This window comes from Labeo rohita, chromosome 7 (assembly GCF_022985175.1).
Source record: "Labeo rohita strain BAU-BD-2019 chromosome 7, IGBB_LRoh.1.0, whole genome shotgun sequence".
Classification (NCBI taxonomy): Eukaryota; Metazoa; Chordata; class Actinopteri; order Cypriniformes; family Cyprinidae; genus Labeo; species Labeo rohita.
Genome location: NC_066875.1, coordinates 31,278,645 through 31,294,253, shown reverse-complemented (window position 1 = coordinate 31,294,253; position 15,609 = coordinate 31,278,645). Strand labels below are relative to the sequence as shown.

The following is a 15,609-nucleotide window of genomic DNA, read 5'->3' as shown; positions in this document are numbered from 1 at the left end:
AGGAAGGAAGGAAGAAAGAAAGAAAGGAAGAAAGAAAGAAAGAAAGAAAGAAAGAAAGAAAGAAAGAAAGAAAGAAAGAGAAAGAAAGAAAGAAAGGAAGAAAGAAAGAAAGAAGAAAGAAAGAAAGAAAGAAAGAAAAGAAAGAAAGAAAGAAAAAGGAAAGCTAGAAAGAAAGAAAAAGCTAGAAAGAAAGAAAGAAAAGAAAGGAAGGAAGGAAAGAAAGAAAAAAGAAAGAAAGAAAGAAAGAAAGAAAGAAAGAAAGGAGGAAGAAAGAAAGGAAGAAAGAAAGGAAGAAAGAAAGGAAGGAAGAAAGAAAGAAAGGAAGGAAGGAAGAAAGAAAAAGGAAAGCTAGAAAGAAAGAAAAAGCTAGAAAGAAAGAAAGAAAGAAAGAAAGGAAGGAAGGAAGGAAGAAAAAGAATGAAAGAAAGCTAGAAAGGAAGAAAGAGAGCTAGAAAGAAAGAAAGGAAGAGAGCTAGAAAAGAAAGAAAAAAGAAAGAAAGAAAAAGAAAGAATGAAAAAGAACTAAAAGAGAAAGTGATGAAATGACGAAGTAAAGAAAGTATGAAAAAAGTACAAAAGGATTACAGAAAAAAGAAAAAGAAAAAGAAAGAAAGAAAGAAAGAAAGAAAGCATCAGGTGGGCATGAAATAGGCCTGTGTGACCTGTGGTCTGTTGTGAGTCAGAGGGGCCCAGTGCAGGAGGACCAGCCAGTGTTGGGTTTCATTGGTTTCTATGGGCAGTCGGGGTGTTTGTGCTTTAGGAACAGACATCCTAGTTGGGAAAACAACTTCAATTTCTCTGATTTACAGCACAAACACAAAGAAGAAAGCACCACAACACTTTAAAACAGATCACACATACATCTTTTCCTCACTCACACACACAACTCTGTATAGCTATCTTTGTGAGGACACACATTGACACAATGCGATCTCTAGCTCCTTACCCTAAACCTAACCTTTACCCAATTATAACCTGATCCCTAAAACCTTGACCCTCAAACGGGCCTTTAAAGGGGTCTCGGAAAGTAAGGTCCGGCCAAAATGTCCTCACGTTACGAAACTGTACTCATTCCGATGGTCTAAAACTCAAACCCAATTGTCAGAAAGCTGCACAAGTGCACACCCACACCCACACACACACACACGTCTTTAATACTGTTAAATGTTATGCTATACTTTCATTCAAATGTTGTTCAGTGTGGAACATTAATTGGATCAGGAAGTGCCTTGTGTTCAGTTCAGATAATGTCCCACTCTCCTTTTCTTTACCAACCCTTGTTTGTCCCCTACACTTTGTTCAGCATTTTATAATTCATATCCCACTGTTATCTCCATTAAATCACTAGAAACACAACACTAAATAAAATAATTGTAAGAAATTACAAAAGTAAAATGTACAATTGAACTGGGCTGTGCATTAGGCTATGCATTTTGTAAGGAAATGAAGCAAAACATCAATGAATCTGGTATTGACTAAGTACCATACAATGAAAATCAAAGCCCAAATAAATTACTTGCGCACAGGTTTGAATCCTGACTGGAATCCCAAATTGTCTGTGGGAGAAAACAATGATTGGAAATAAAGCTAACTCCAGCAGTCTGGCACACCCACAAAAGGATTGAACATTACATTAAAGAATCACATTCATTTTGAAACAGTAAAGAAATAAACAAACCAAAATCTCTTATGACTGGATGTTTTAGTTAGGGATATTGCATGACAAAGTTGCAATTGCTGCAAACTATAGTCTGATAAATGTTTCTCCCTGTGCATCTGACTAAATAATTCATGCATTTCCACACGCAGTGTAATCAATCCATGTGCAATATACTGAACACTGCAGCCAGTCAATTAGCAGAGATTGCAGAGCGCTGACGAGGGAAATTCAGATACCCACACTCAAATACAGGCACATGTTTGCAAACATATATTATCTAAACATACACTACAATTCAAACGTAGAGATTTTTTAATTTTAAAGAATCATTTTATTATTGATGCATTAAACTAATCTAAAAAGTATAGAAAAAAAACACATTTTCAATATTTATAATAAATGTTACTTGAGAGACTTCTTTCATAAACAAATAATAATGATAATAATAATTATAATCGTCATCATGTCACTGACCCAAAACTATTAAATGGTAATGTACACAGAAACACTGAAAAATTCACTGAAACACTCTGGGAAAGGTGAGATGTGAATAAATACAGAAGAAAAAAAAATTAAAAAATTGATTGACAAAGAAAGGAATTCTTTTTTAAAACTAGAACTAGTTTATTGTCATCGTTGTTATTGACTTTAAACAGTGTTTCACAATGAACCCTAAAACAATACAAACCACTAAAAACGGTCTAGTATTCTTTCTTTATATAAATATACATATACACATAGAAATATATGCATATGTACATACACAGGACTGACCGTCTGTGGTCAGAGAGGGTTACAGACATCAAATTTGGAGAAGACAAACTGGTAGAAACTTTGTTTTCAATGCAATGGAAAACAGTAATTTCACCCGGACCTGAATTACATAGAGTGAGTTACATGAACTGAATGGTGAAAACGGAACATCATCTCTTGTGCTCTCTTCATTTCCTCTGAAATGACACATTTTCTGTGAAGAGAAATGGCTCGGTGGCGAAACGGTTTGCCGAAGGGTCATACGCAGCACAAAGGCCAGTGCATGCTGGAGTTTGTCCCCAGGCATAGTTGTCATGCCTGTTTTCCTGCTGAGCTCCAGAATTAAAGTTTGTATGGTGGTTTACAGAGACACATTTGAACAGTCTGTGCTAACCCTGCAAGAGTGTTACATTTCCATAATCATATGCAGCTCTGAGGGTGGTTAAATAGCTATACATAAATACAGTTCACTCTGAGACATTAATGCATAATTTCCTTCACTTCCCTTAATGAACAAAACACACTTTGACAGTGTCAATCTCTCAAGTGTTACACAGGTCTTGAACACAGAACTTTACAATGCAGATATGAATGCAAGATGATATTCACTCTTTTGTGGAAGATAAATACAGAATTTGCAGTAGTGACAGAAATAGCACCTTATTAAGGAGATTTTTAGTGTTTCAGTCATGAACACAGTTTTACAGAAGTGACGGTCATCTTCACATTCACTGTACTATAACCAAAAGTGAAAAAATGCCTCTATAACAGCTATAAATGAGCTGAGATGGTAGGTGTCATTTTTTAACACATGAAACGTAAGAACTGTTCGTGACATCAGGTTTGTTGCTTGCCTTAATCTAATCTGTAAAATATTCATTTTTATCAATATGAATATTACGACAGTACAAACACTTCTGTGGAAATAGCACAGGATTTATACTTTAGTATTTCACAATGACAAATATGAATACACCAGTTTTTTCAAGGTCTGTGGATTCCGTGTCATGCTGTCGATTACCACACAATAAACTCAATAAAACTTCAGTTTGGAAAAAACAAATAGGAAACACTAATACAGTAATACACATACTATGAAAGCCTAGAAGTCAAGTGGGAAGCAAAGTGAATAAATATTTAAAATTTGGAAATGACACATTGTATCAAAAGCGTAACCATAACCTGTAATGTGCGAAGTTATAAGTAGGGCTGTCACTAACGATTATTTTGGTAGTTAATCGAGTAATAAGATCATTTCTGGTGGTAATAAGAATAGACCTAAGAGAACAATATCTTTAAAATGACCTAAATACATATATAATAACAATAAGGCAATTTTAATTGCCCTGCTGAAAAAAAAACAGCTAAAACTGGCTGGTCATCCAGCCTGGTTTTAGCTTGTCATAGCTTGTCAGCAGGCTGGTTTTAGAGGGGTTTTGGCCAGTTGCTTAGCTGGTCAGGCTGGGAGACCAGCTGGAACGACCAGCTAAACCCAGCCTGATCAGCCTAGCCAGGCTGGGAGATCCAGCTAAAACCAGCTACTTCCAGCTTAAACCAGCTATATAAGACCCGCCAACCATCTTAGGCTGGTTTTAGCTGTTTTTTTTTAGCAGGGTGGTTCTAATAAAATATCAAAAGTAAGTAATCATATGGTTTTATTGAACATAATATAATAAAACAATATGATCATAACTTATGTACATTATGTATTATATCAAATGCCTGCAGAGGGCGCCAATGGCCTGACGATTGCTTTTACACTTTACAGTGAGATCTACTCCTTGTTTAATATTAACTAAACATTTAATTCAAATATTTATTTAATCTTTAATATTTGGTCACTTCTTTATGATAGAAATTCTACAGCCAGTGTCATTTCTTAAACAAGAACATGTGGACATCAAAACATGCAAATTCAGAGCAAGGGTTTAAACATTTATTTTGAAATCACGATAAACCATTAGCATATTTAGAAAGCTAACGATGTATTCTCCTTTGTTGTGGTAGGTTTATAAATGATTTACCTTATAAGTCTAAAAGAATTCCCATATTGTTTCGTGCAGCCTTAGAAAACGGTCATATCATGCTCTTTTTCAGTCTAATAATGCTTTTCATGAATTCTCGTCTGTGAAATGCACCACTTCCAGTATTTTGATGGTTAATGAACATGGGCAAAATGAAATCTAAGATTTCTTTTTTTTTTTTTTTAAAGTACTTAAATTTAATAGAGGAGTCATGACAGCCCTAGTTATAAGTAACTGCAAAGCACACTAAATGGATTCTTAACCTCCACCAAATTACTTTGATTCTACTATCCACCTTTTTCCTTAGTAGCCGATGAGCGGCACCATGATGGATTCAAATTACGAATTGCTTTTGTGTTCCGGTCTCCATAGAAATACATGTTAAAATGGGGTAAAAAAAGACTTTTTCAATATACCTAAATATAAAAATGTGCGCAGGTTTAATGTTGTATTAAGCCCCTTTCACACTGCACGTTGATTCAGGAAAATTGCCAGAGTGCCTTCTGTGTGAATGCAAACATGCTCCGGGGACGATCCAGGGTTGGGGCCCTAGTAACACTGCCGGGATCAGTCCCGGAATGAGCGTTGTGTGAACAAAAGCCAGAAAAAACGCCATAAAAGACTGCTGTAGTGATGACGCACATTATCGTGTGACTCTTTTACCGGGTTTTGAAGAGATCAGCTCCAAACGTCACACGTCTTTACGGGATCGTTACGGAATGTATGTGAAAGCACACACAGATTCCTTGAAAGTCACTGGCAGTATGAATGAATCAAAATCAAAGATTCCGGGACAAATCACGGGACACATTATCCGTTCATTTTCCGGAATTGCTGTGCGAAAGAGGCTTTATTGACTAATAAATATGTTAATTTGATAAGAAACACTAGAGGCCGGAAATGTAAAGCACCATTCAAGTAGATCAAAATTTTCGCGTTCAGAAAAAGGTGCATAAAAGTAAAAAGCTCAATTAAGAAATTGTATTTCATAACTCATGTTATAAAAACATTCTATTTTCAAACCCACCAGGCCACTTTTCTGCTTCCATTGTAAGAGTATCACTATAAACATTTCCCATTTATTTTTATGAACAGTACAGCACAAGATTTTATTAATGGTAATAAACATCATCACAGGACCAAATTTTCACATGGCAACATCAGAAATCCCCAGTTGCTTCTAGAAACCTCACGCTGTGACCGCATCAAATACACAAGTTTAAAGCCTCTGTGTGTGTAAAACTGTAAAAGCGAGCATATAAATTCCTCTCAGCTGGACTGCTATAGGTCCCCTCACCAAAAGCAAAAAGTGCACTCCCATGTAATCCCAGCTCCTGAAAGGGGCTTAACAGACTGAAACTGGTACATATTATCCTCTACAAAAAGCTGTTTGTTTTACAGATTCAAAGTTTGAACGTCTTTCTGTTGCTGTGAATAGGTCGGTGTTGCCATAGCGCTGGCGGGAGCTGAGGCTGCTACATGTTAATGCCTCATCCCTGAGTCTCCCTGGGGAAATCTGGGACACAGGACTAATGCTGACACAAACATGTCTTTCTTTACAGGGATGTGACCGCGTGCGCACGTATATACATGCGCAAGGTGGGTTCTAGAGACGAGGGGCCATTTTGGTAACATGCTCTTTGTTCTTTTATGGATCCGAGCCAGAAACGATACTAAATATTGAATGGAAACAAAGTGAGATCAAGCACCATGAGAAAGCCTGTGGATCTAATGGTTTATCACAGTAACAGACTTTTCAGCATGGGGATTACCATCACAGGTTCAAACGCATGCAAAACGGCTCAGATTATCCCTTTATTTAAAACCAGATAAGGGCTAAATACCTCTGTAAAAGGCTGAGAGGAGGAGAAGATGAAGACGATTCAAGATGAATCTCTACATCAGACAAAGTAATTATATCATGCCATCAGTCTGAGGTAGCACAGATAAGGACGACATGAACTGATAAAATGATAACGGCAGCTGTCCGTTTGTGGTCAAACATCCACTCTATTTCAACCAAATCAAGACCTGCTTTCTGTAAGACAGTCTACCACATTACAGATCACATTGAAAACTTACTTGATGCCTGATGATGCTCATTACAGTTGTAAAAATACACAGTTGTATTGATCTGCACACTAGTAGTTTACAATGTTAAACAAGCAACAAAAGTGCACCTAACTGCAGATGACTTTTGAAATGTAACCGCATTGAGAATTGCTTGTATCGCATTACACAACAGATGAAACAGTTTCGTCTTATTACAGGAATGCCAGGAGCACCAAAACTGTACAATAGATATTTCATAGAGACTTTCATTATTAGGGACAAAGTTCTACAGCACAGCGCATCACATACCTTCTGTTGTTCGGAGTCTTTTTCATTAATTCTATTTAACACAGCCAAAGAATTTAGCACTTATCTGTATACAGACAACACAAAAGCTTCTACAGCCTCCATTGACGATACTACAATGCATTCGGTACAATAAATATACAGCACATCGTCTGAGTCTTTTCTACACTGTAATATACTGTGCAATTCTGTTCCAGAACCAGTATTTGAAGGAATATACCTTATATGAATAGGATTTTTTTTTTGATTATCTAAGCTTACTTTGTCCATTTCTTTAAAAAGATTAATTACAGAATTTGTGGGCGTTATGAAAATATGCAAATTTGACTCATTATCTACACACACTGCTGATGATGATTACAATTCTAAATTAAAGGGGAAAAAAAGTGGCAAAACCGATGGACGAGGCATCTGAACCAGCCGGAATAAAGTAAACATGACTATTTGAAACAAACATAACACATGAAAAAATAACACTTTACATTCAAAAAATCAAAGCGCATGAAAAGCTAACGCACTGATCTGCTAAAGGGCCCAAAGAAGGAGATGTTCTCTTCTGATGCGTGTATGTATGTGTGCATGTGTTTGTGTGTACTATACAAAAAAATACAATCTCCCCATCAGAGTAGGAGCAACCTGAGAGCGTGACTGCTGTGTCGAGGTAGGTTACTAAAAAAATATATATGTACCATAGCACTATGGGACACCAGAGGAGAAAGAACATCTTGCTGGTACTTTCAACTCTCCCTCCCCGCTAAAAGAAACAGCTGGTCTGGATTGGGTGGCTGAGCACACAGTGAAAAGCAATTGAAAAGTGATTCAATAGCTGGCCAGACGTTTAAAGAGATGACCAGTGGTAGCTCAGGCATCATCCTCTACTCAGCATTCTGGGAGTCTAATGCCAACAGATGTTATGTGTGCGAGTTATGTGCGTATGTCTGATGCACTTTGTGCTCCCTGATCAATGTGGCACTAAAAAACATGGATGAGGGGCTTGGGATATTCAAAAAAAAGAAAAAAAAAAAACGATGAAACTCCACATAGAAGCCATGAGAATCTCCAGTGGCTTTGGCTTCTAATGGAATGTTCACTTCCTGGAGAATTCTAGAATGCCCAGTTCTTCGCTTCATAACATGCAGCAGAGTATCTGAACAGCCTCAACAGTATCTAAGGGTGCATTTCAGTCCATTTCAATTCTTCACGAAATATCACAACACGTGATACGTGTATCTAATCTATATCACAATGTACTTCTATCAGCACCCATAGAAATAGAGTATGTGCTTGATTCTGTAAAGAACGCTTTACGTACTTGTCGATCTCCCCAGTTCTTTTGTGTACCATGACATGCAAAACACATGGAGTCAAACTATTCCAATACCTAAACATCATTCGTATGTTTATATCCAGCTTTGTGTACGGTGGCCTCTCTTCTTCCAGCGGTTCATCTGAGAGCCGTATTTTTTATCCTGAAGACATTAGTAACAGTGCAGTTTATCTTAAAAAGTCTTTCCATTTTACTGCGTCGACTACAATTAAAATAAAAATACTCTGATCAGGAAACATAGAATGCCAAAAAATATCCTACGTGAATACAAGGACACTATCAAAACATCTTTACAAGCAGAATTCATAGAACAATGTCATCTGTCAACTGGCATGAGGTACTGACATATCAAAACACAGCAATTCATCAACATAGTGAAGCCAGGATCTCACAAACAGAGGCTATGTTTCAATATGAGAAAAGAACCACAACGACAATAACAACATTGTTATTTTGAGGTAGAACATTGACTTCAACATTTGGAAGTGCTATATGTTGGATTTTTTTCTTGTTTCGCTTCGGCGAGCAGGAGAACGGCAGTCCTTGAAATCTGAGGTAGAGAAGCACCTTTTTCTCTTTTGACTGAACGCTTGATGTGTATAAAAACAGAACAGACAGCAAGATGCAGATCTCAAAGACTTCCTACAAGACATTCATTCCAGCTGAGGTAGGTTTTTTGTTGCAAATTCTTCTAAGGTTCACATAGCCGAGTCTAAAGTCTTTATGAAGGCTGAAACCCACTAAAAAAACATTGATATCAGTGAAACAAAAAAGTCCTGAGAATAATTTGAAATCCCTGGAAGAAGGTCTTGGTCTCTGATGGATGGGCGTGTGAGATCATTGGTAGGTTAAAAGTAGGCAGCAAGTCAAAAAAATAGGACTGTTTTAGTAAGTCAAACTCTTCTCTGTTGTGCAGAAGAAGCTAAATATAATCAATTGCAGATACTAGTGATTGGAGACTTTCACTGTATGCTGCCAGCTGTGACTGCAAGAGTGTATTTGTTCACCTACCAATGAGAAATCATAGATGTCCATCGCAGAACCTCACCTACCATGAGGCCACAGGGACCCCCGTATTACAGTCCAGTGATTCCCACAAAGGGAACTTAACTTACGAATAATATATTCTTTGCACGATAAAAACAGAACTAAAAAAGATGAATACTTCAGTTGACCTGAGTTGGACAGGAGTCTGAGTAGAGGTTTTTCTTGGCCTTCATTTCTTCATCAGTCTTCATCCTGTTGGCCCTCCGCTGGATGCTGCCGGAACTGCAGCTCACACTCCTCCATCAGGCTGAAGTCATCAAGGGGAAGTGTGGACATCTCGGTTTCATTCAATGGACAAGTGACCAAAGAGCTCTCCATCTGAAAATAAATAAAATAATAAATAAAAAAATAAAAAAGGGAATCAGAGCTCATATGTGACTCTGGATCACAAAACCAGTCATAAGGGTCAATTTTTTGAAATCAAGATTTATACATCTGAAAGCTGAATAAATAAGCTTTCCATTGTTATGCAGTTTGTTAGGATATGACAATATTTGGCTGAGATACAACTATTTGAAAATCTGGAATCTGAGGGTGCAAAAAAATCAAAATGTTGAGAAAATTGCCTTTAAAGTTGTCCAAATGAAGCTTTTAGCAATGCATATTACTAATCAAAAGTTACATTTTTATATATTTATGGTCGTAAATTTACAAAATATCTTCATGGAACGTGATCTTTATTGATAAAAATCAATATTTTTTGACCCATACAAGCAAATGCATGTCTTTCCATCTCAATTTTACACTCAGAAGAACTGTAACTACGCAATCCACATGTCTAAAAATGTATGCATTTCCCCCAAGGCTCACTGTGTGGGTGGTGTCAGGTGGATGGGAGAAGTGGGATGGTCCTGAGAAGAGTCTCTCCATCTCATTGGAGTCGGTGCAGCTCTTTGCAGTGTGGGTTCCTCCATTCCCGTCTGAGCTGAACCTGTGGGGGCCGTTGAGGGCCACAGCCCCCTGTGAGGAAGAAGAGGATTCAAGCACGACTCCAGCTGCTGGGTTACGGCCCGCCTGTCGGGTGGCCTGCACGGTTTTGCACATCATCAACCTGCAACGAAACAACTATTCAACTCTGCGTCCAAAGAAACATATTGACCTTTATTTAAGAAAAACAGTTTTGCCCACTGCGACTGCATTCACTATAAAATGATACCAGTGGCAAGTACACATAGCATTGATTCCTCACCTGCCCCTGTAGCTGAACATGAGGAAAAGGACACAGAAAATGATGCAAGTGACTCCAATATGGATGCCGATGATGATGCCTGTGGTGGAGCTTTTGTTCTGTTCATCTTTTACACAGTCGCAAGGGGTGTTTAGCACTGCAGGAACAGAACACACACGTATACACAGTCAGTGTGAGTTATTATGCTTGCATGTGTGGGAGTGAACCAGTGTGTTGCATCAGGCACCTGATTTCTCCACTGCTTCCTTGAGCGACACAAAGCGCAGGGTGGCATTGCCCTCTCCATGCTGGTTAAAAGCCAGAATCTTAATTTCATACACAAAAGAGGGATCTGCCAAAAGAGGAGGAAAAATGAATTTTGGATTACTCAAAAAAAAAAAAACCAGAAAGATTTCTATTAGCTGATATGATATACTGTTGTTTTATAAATATTAGTGCTGTCAAAATTTGTGCGTTAACGCAGGCTATTAATTTTTCCAGTTTACTGAATTTAAAAATATTTAATGCAGTTAAAACAGGGGCGGGGCTAGGATTTGTTTAGTGTTTCACAACTTTCAATTTCTGTATATTTCCTACTTGCTGAAAGGCACAGGTAAATAATGGGTTTATGTAAAGTTTTAAGTACAGTTTTAAGTTCACTTAAATTAAAAGTTGTTATTTTTTAAAAGTCTAATAAATATTAAAATTGATAGCCCTCAATTATACTGTAATGTTGAATGGCTAGATTCAATGGTTAAATATTAGGAAAAAATAATTTCCTAGAGACATCAGTAGTACTGATATCAGCGATACTCACCTTCAGTCATAAAAAAAATATTTAACAATATTTAAAACAGACCATCTGTATGTTGTTTCTACATTAATTTAAAGATTGAATGCGAAATTATTGTAAAACAAAAGTATATTTAAAAACTTTTTTGGGATTAAACTTAAATTTAGGGATTAATCGTGATTAATTTCAGAAAAAATTGCAATAAATTCGTCTTTTTTTTAATCAATTGACTAATTTCACTATAATATGTGTATATATATATATATATATATATATATATATATACACACACACATACACTAATTGTAATAATATGTATTAATATACTAATTCATATATGCATTAATATATTAATATAATAGTATTAATATATCTATTAACTAGGCTATAAAGCAAAACAGGATAAATGTTTATTAATAACAATAATAATAATAATAAATTATTATTATTACTACTACTGTTGTTATAGGCTGAATGTTTAATAATAATAATAATAATATAAAAATAACAACAACAACAACAACTGACATTATGATTTTAAAATAAACATATCTATTTAATGTATTATGTATTAATTTGCTGAAACCACAGGACTATAACAGGCTAAATATTAAACAACCTAAATAATAATAATACTACTAATAATATTGGGTCTTGAAAAGACAAGCAGAAAATTAAATTCTATTTAAATATAACCCATTAACTGTCCCATTGCATTGAAAGTAACAAAACTACATCATAACATGAGAATTTTAAAATTCTGTTATTTTCTTGCTCAAATGTTTGATTAATAAAACCCACAATGGCCAGACTCACCCAGCTGAGTGATGTTGTACTGGGTCACATTACGTGGGAAGGTAAGGGGTCCGGTGAAGATGGGGACGGGAACCTTACGGTAGTAGAGACTGAATCCTTCCTGCTGCCCCATCTTAGTGGAGGGCTCCCACGTGGCCTGAACCACCGTCGAATTAATCACCTTCGTAAACAAGGCTGGTGGTGCAGGGACTGCAGGCATTGCAAACACAAAGAATCAGGCGGAATGTATTTCATCAGCAAGAGAAAATACAACAGGTGCGAACTTCACCCTGAACGACCTTAGAGTAAAGACTACGCTGTGTCAAAAACACCTTTGAGAGAAATACCTTATTGTTAAAGTTTCAACAGAGAGAATGTGTTTTTCAGTTAATTACCGCCGGCACAATTAGCAACTTAAAATGACTGGGAATTATACAATTATGCAATAAAAGAAGCTTGTGTTTGCATGATGGTTTAAACATGTTTTCATACCTTCTCCCAGAGTGCTCTCCACAGCCGTCTCAGAGGCTTTGCTGGCTCCGCGGGACGTATAAGCCTTCACATAGAAGCTGTAGCTGGTGGAAGGCTCCAGATCGCCGATTACCTGCTGCAGGGTCATTTTACTCACAGCCTCCTGATACTCCATCTCCACTGGGTCTGAGAGTAAAAGCGTGAAGGTTGAAAGAAGGAAAGCGAGAGACCATGAGAGACCATCATTAAACACCAAAAAATTATATGAGAGAGAAGAACAAATGGAGAAAAATGGAGCAAGAGAGCGAAAGCATAGGGCCCTGTTTTCGATGACACGGAAAACGCAGATGAAATCACAGGATCCAGTCATAAAAATGGAATTTATTGTATAACACGGAATGTCACGGAATTTGCCGAATTTTGGATGAATAAATCTAAAGTAGGTCAGTACACTTAAATCAAAATGCAATACAGACTAGTGTCTGTGAATATTAAGTTGTAAAAATACTATTTAAATATGAATCCTGCATGTTCTGCATGTGTGTGAATGAATGGCGCAGACGCACAGTTTTGGTTTACTACAAGCTCACGGTTTTTTCAGCTTCTGCCGCCATAATATACGAGTACATGAACACATGAACAATCTCTAGAACTGCTTTGAGAGTCACTTCAGGAGCATTTCACAGTTTCTTTTGAGCAAAAACTATCGTCATATCATATACAAACAGATCTATCACAGTTTCTTCAAGTCAATCCAAAGTTTTATTTTGACTGGTTTCTGTGAAGGCCTTAAAAAAAAAAAAAAAAAACATGCATTTCATAGGGCCTTAAAAATGTAATTTTTGTTAAACATTTCATACACTGCTGTTAAATTGTGTACGTTTCATGATTTCAATTAATTAGACATGCTCTTTGATTAATATTAATTACCCATTAAAACGGAAACAACGGAAATTAGACACAAAATAAAACGGAATTTCAGATTTCACATGGCTCTAAAAGCATTGGTGTGAGAGCAAAATTAAGGATTAACAGCAACAGTTGGCCAGCTCTTAATGTTGACAGCTTTCTTACTCACATTTACGGCTGCAGTAAATGTTATATTTCCTCATCATTTATTCATGCCAAATTGCTGTAAGTGATCATATATATTATAAATGTCTCAAACTCCAAAACATCTCAAAGCGCTGTAGGGCAGTGAGGCTTCCATCTGATGAGATGCACTACAGACATATCAGAAAAATCTAAACTGCAGAGCTAATAGTCATACTAACACCACAGTGAGAGAGAAAAAGAAAAAGCGCAGCAGAGGACACTTAAGAGCACTTCAGTATAGGTCTTAGATCAGCTGTTCAGCTGAATTTGCTCCAGCACAGATAAACATCAACATGCAATTTTAAAGCTTCCCAGGAGAGAGGGACTCATATCTGAATACATATCCATTCTCATGCTGAGCTTTCAGGAAAAGGCTTCAGGTTTCTCTCATACTCTTTACCACCAAGTACGTTTAGATTTTATTTCGACTAAAACAGCAATTTGTGTCATAAAATATCACATAACAAACAAAGATAATGCCACTGTAGCTCAGCTTCATTATGCATGTATACTTGTTAATCAGACTACAATTGGCCTTGTGCTCTTGTTCTGAAAGACAGATGCGTGACATGCATTCAGTTCTTTAAATACTAGATTGCACATTGTGTCATGCATACTCTGACAGAGAGATGAAGACTGTTGCCTGACTACGCAAAAAACAGCTTTAGCTCGATTAGAACGGCATACATAAATGTGTCTCTTTCTGTCATGCTGCATAGATTTAAATTTGCACCACAGCTGATGGCAACAGGAAAAAAGCAGCGATTTGCTATCGACTCTAAATCTCAATGATTTCCATAATGAGAAAGCCTGGAGTGAAGATTGAATAAAATATGTATTTCATAACATTTGAGGAAATCTACATTTACACTTTAAATAAAGTATTGATTTACTGAGGAGCATTTTGCATTCAATGCTGCAGAAGAGCTGAGTAAATTAGATTCGATTTGATTTTGCATGCTTGCGTGTGTGTATGTGTGTGTGTTAGGTTCATAAGCAGTTTTCCTACCAGCAGTCTTGCGGATATGCAGCACATATCCGATTATGTCCTGAGTGTTTTGGGTGGGCTCGTTCCAGGACACCTGAATGGAGGTTGGAGAAAGGACTTCTGCACGGACGCCCGTCGGCACACCTGGCAACCCGTCAGCCCACAGCACTGTCAGACGAGCACTGGCCTGTGTGGAGCCAGCACTGTTCTCGGCAATACACTGATATATGGCCTCATCATCCTGGGTTACGCCATAGATGGTCAGAGTACTAGGAGAAAAGAAGAGAGAGAGAATTTTAACCTAAGAGTGAAAATTAAAAGTCAGAAAGCAGGGATGCACATTATGTTGGTACCATATGAGCGATCAACTTATATAAAAATATCAGTCAATACTGCATATTTAATTGTGCTGCACTGTAATAATAAGTGTGATTTTAACAGTAAAAGATGGTTAACAGGAAGTTTCTTTACTATATATGGTGCATAACGGTGATTACATTTAATAATTTTTAATTGAAATAACTGTTTCTTCAGAGTTTTATCTGACATCTAATATCGTTGAATTAATATTTATTGCATTATTTCAGCATTATGTGTGTTACCATGATGGTGTTTAGTATTCCATTGAATGAAAATGTGCACCTTCTATATACAAGTAGGTTTGGTTCATCATGTGACATTTTCATCACCACCTCCTTTAGTTATCAGTGTATTACAATGGTACAAAACAGATATTAGTACTTCAGTGGTTTGGCATATTATCATTATATCAGTTAATGAAATACAGTTTTTGCTGTGTAAGTTAAGACTGTAAAAAGTAACATTTTGCTACCATATTTTTTACAGTAAGGTTCTGGCAACCTCAGCTGCTGGTATTTTACCGTAAATTTCACACTTTTTTTTTTTTTTTTTTTTTTACAGTGTGCTTATTTCCACTGTTTTTACATTTAGATCATTTTTACGTGACACATCTAACACTCACGTTAAGTTAACCTTTAAAAACACTAGTTTAATAGCACTGTTAAATATAATATAGGGCAAATCTCAAAATACCCATTTTAATATTGTGATGCACTTTTATAATTTAAAACACTTTAGTTTTATGTATTTTATTTTTAATTATCTAGACA

The 15,609-nt window shown here is 36.6% G+C and overlaps 1 protein-coding gene across 2 annotated transcripts in view; it reads right to left on the bottom strand.

The window, feature by feature from the left end:
- Positions 1-2,761: 2,761 nt before the first annotated feature.
- Positions 2,762-15,609, bottom strand: part of igdcc3 (immunoglobulin superfamily, DCC subclass, member 3) — a 98,722-nt gene continuing 85,874 nt past the window's right edge. For both annotated transcript variants that reach the window (XM_051115730.1, XM_051115732.1), the window contains 7 exons: positions 14,501-14,748; positions 12,418-12,582; positions 11,947-12,135; positions 10,585-10,689; positions 10,359-10,494; positions 9,980-10,220; positions 2,762-9,487 (listed from right to left, as the gene is read on the bottom strand). In XM_051115730.1, the coding sequence (XP_050971687.1) occupies positions 9,350-9,487; positions 9,980-10,220; positions 10,359-10,494; positions 10,585-10,689; positions 11,947-12,135; positions 12,418-12,582; positions 14,501-14,748 (1,222 nt within the window). In that variant the 3' untranslated portion in view covers positions 2,762-9,349. The remainder of the gene's footprint in view (positions 9,488-9,979; positions 10,221-10,358; positions 10,495-10,584; positions 10,690-11,946; positions 12,136-12,417; positions 12,583-14,500; positions 14,749-15,609) is intronic.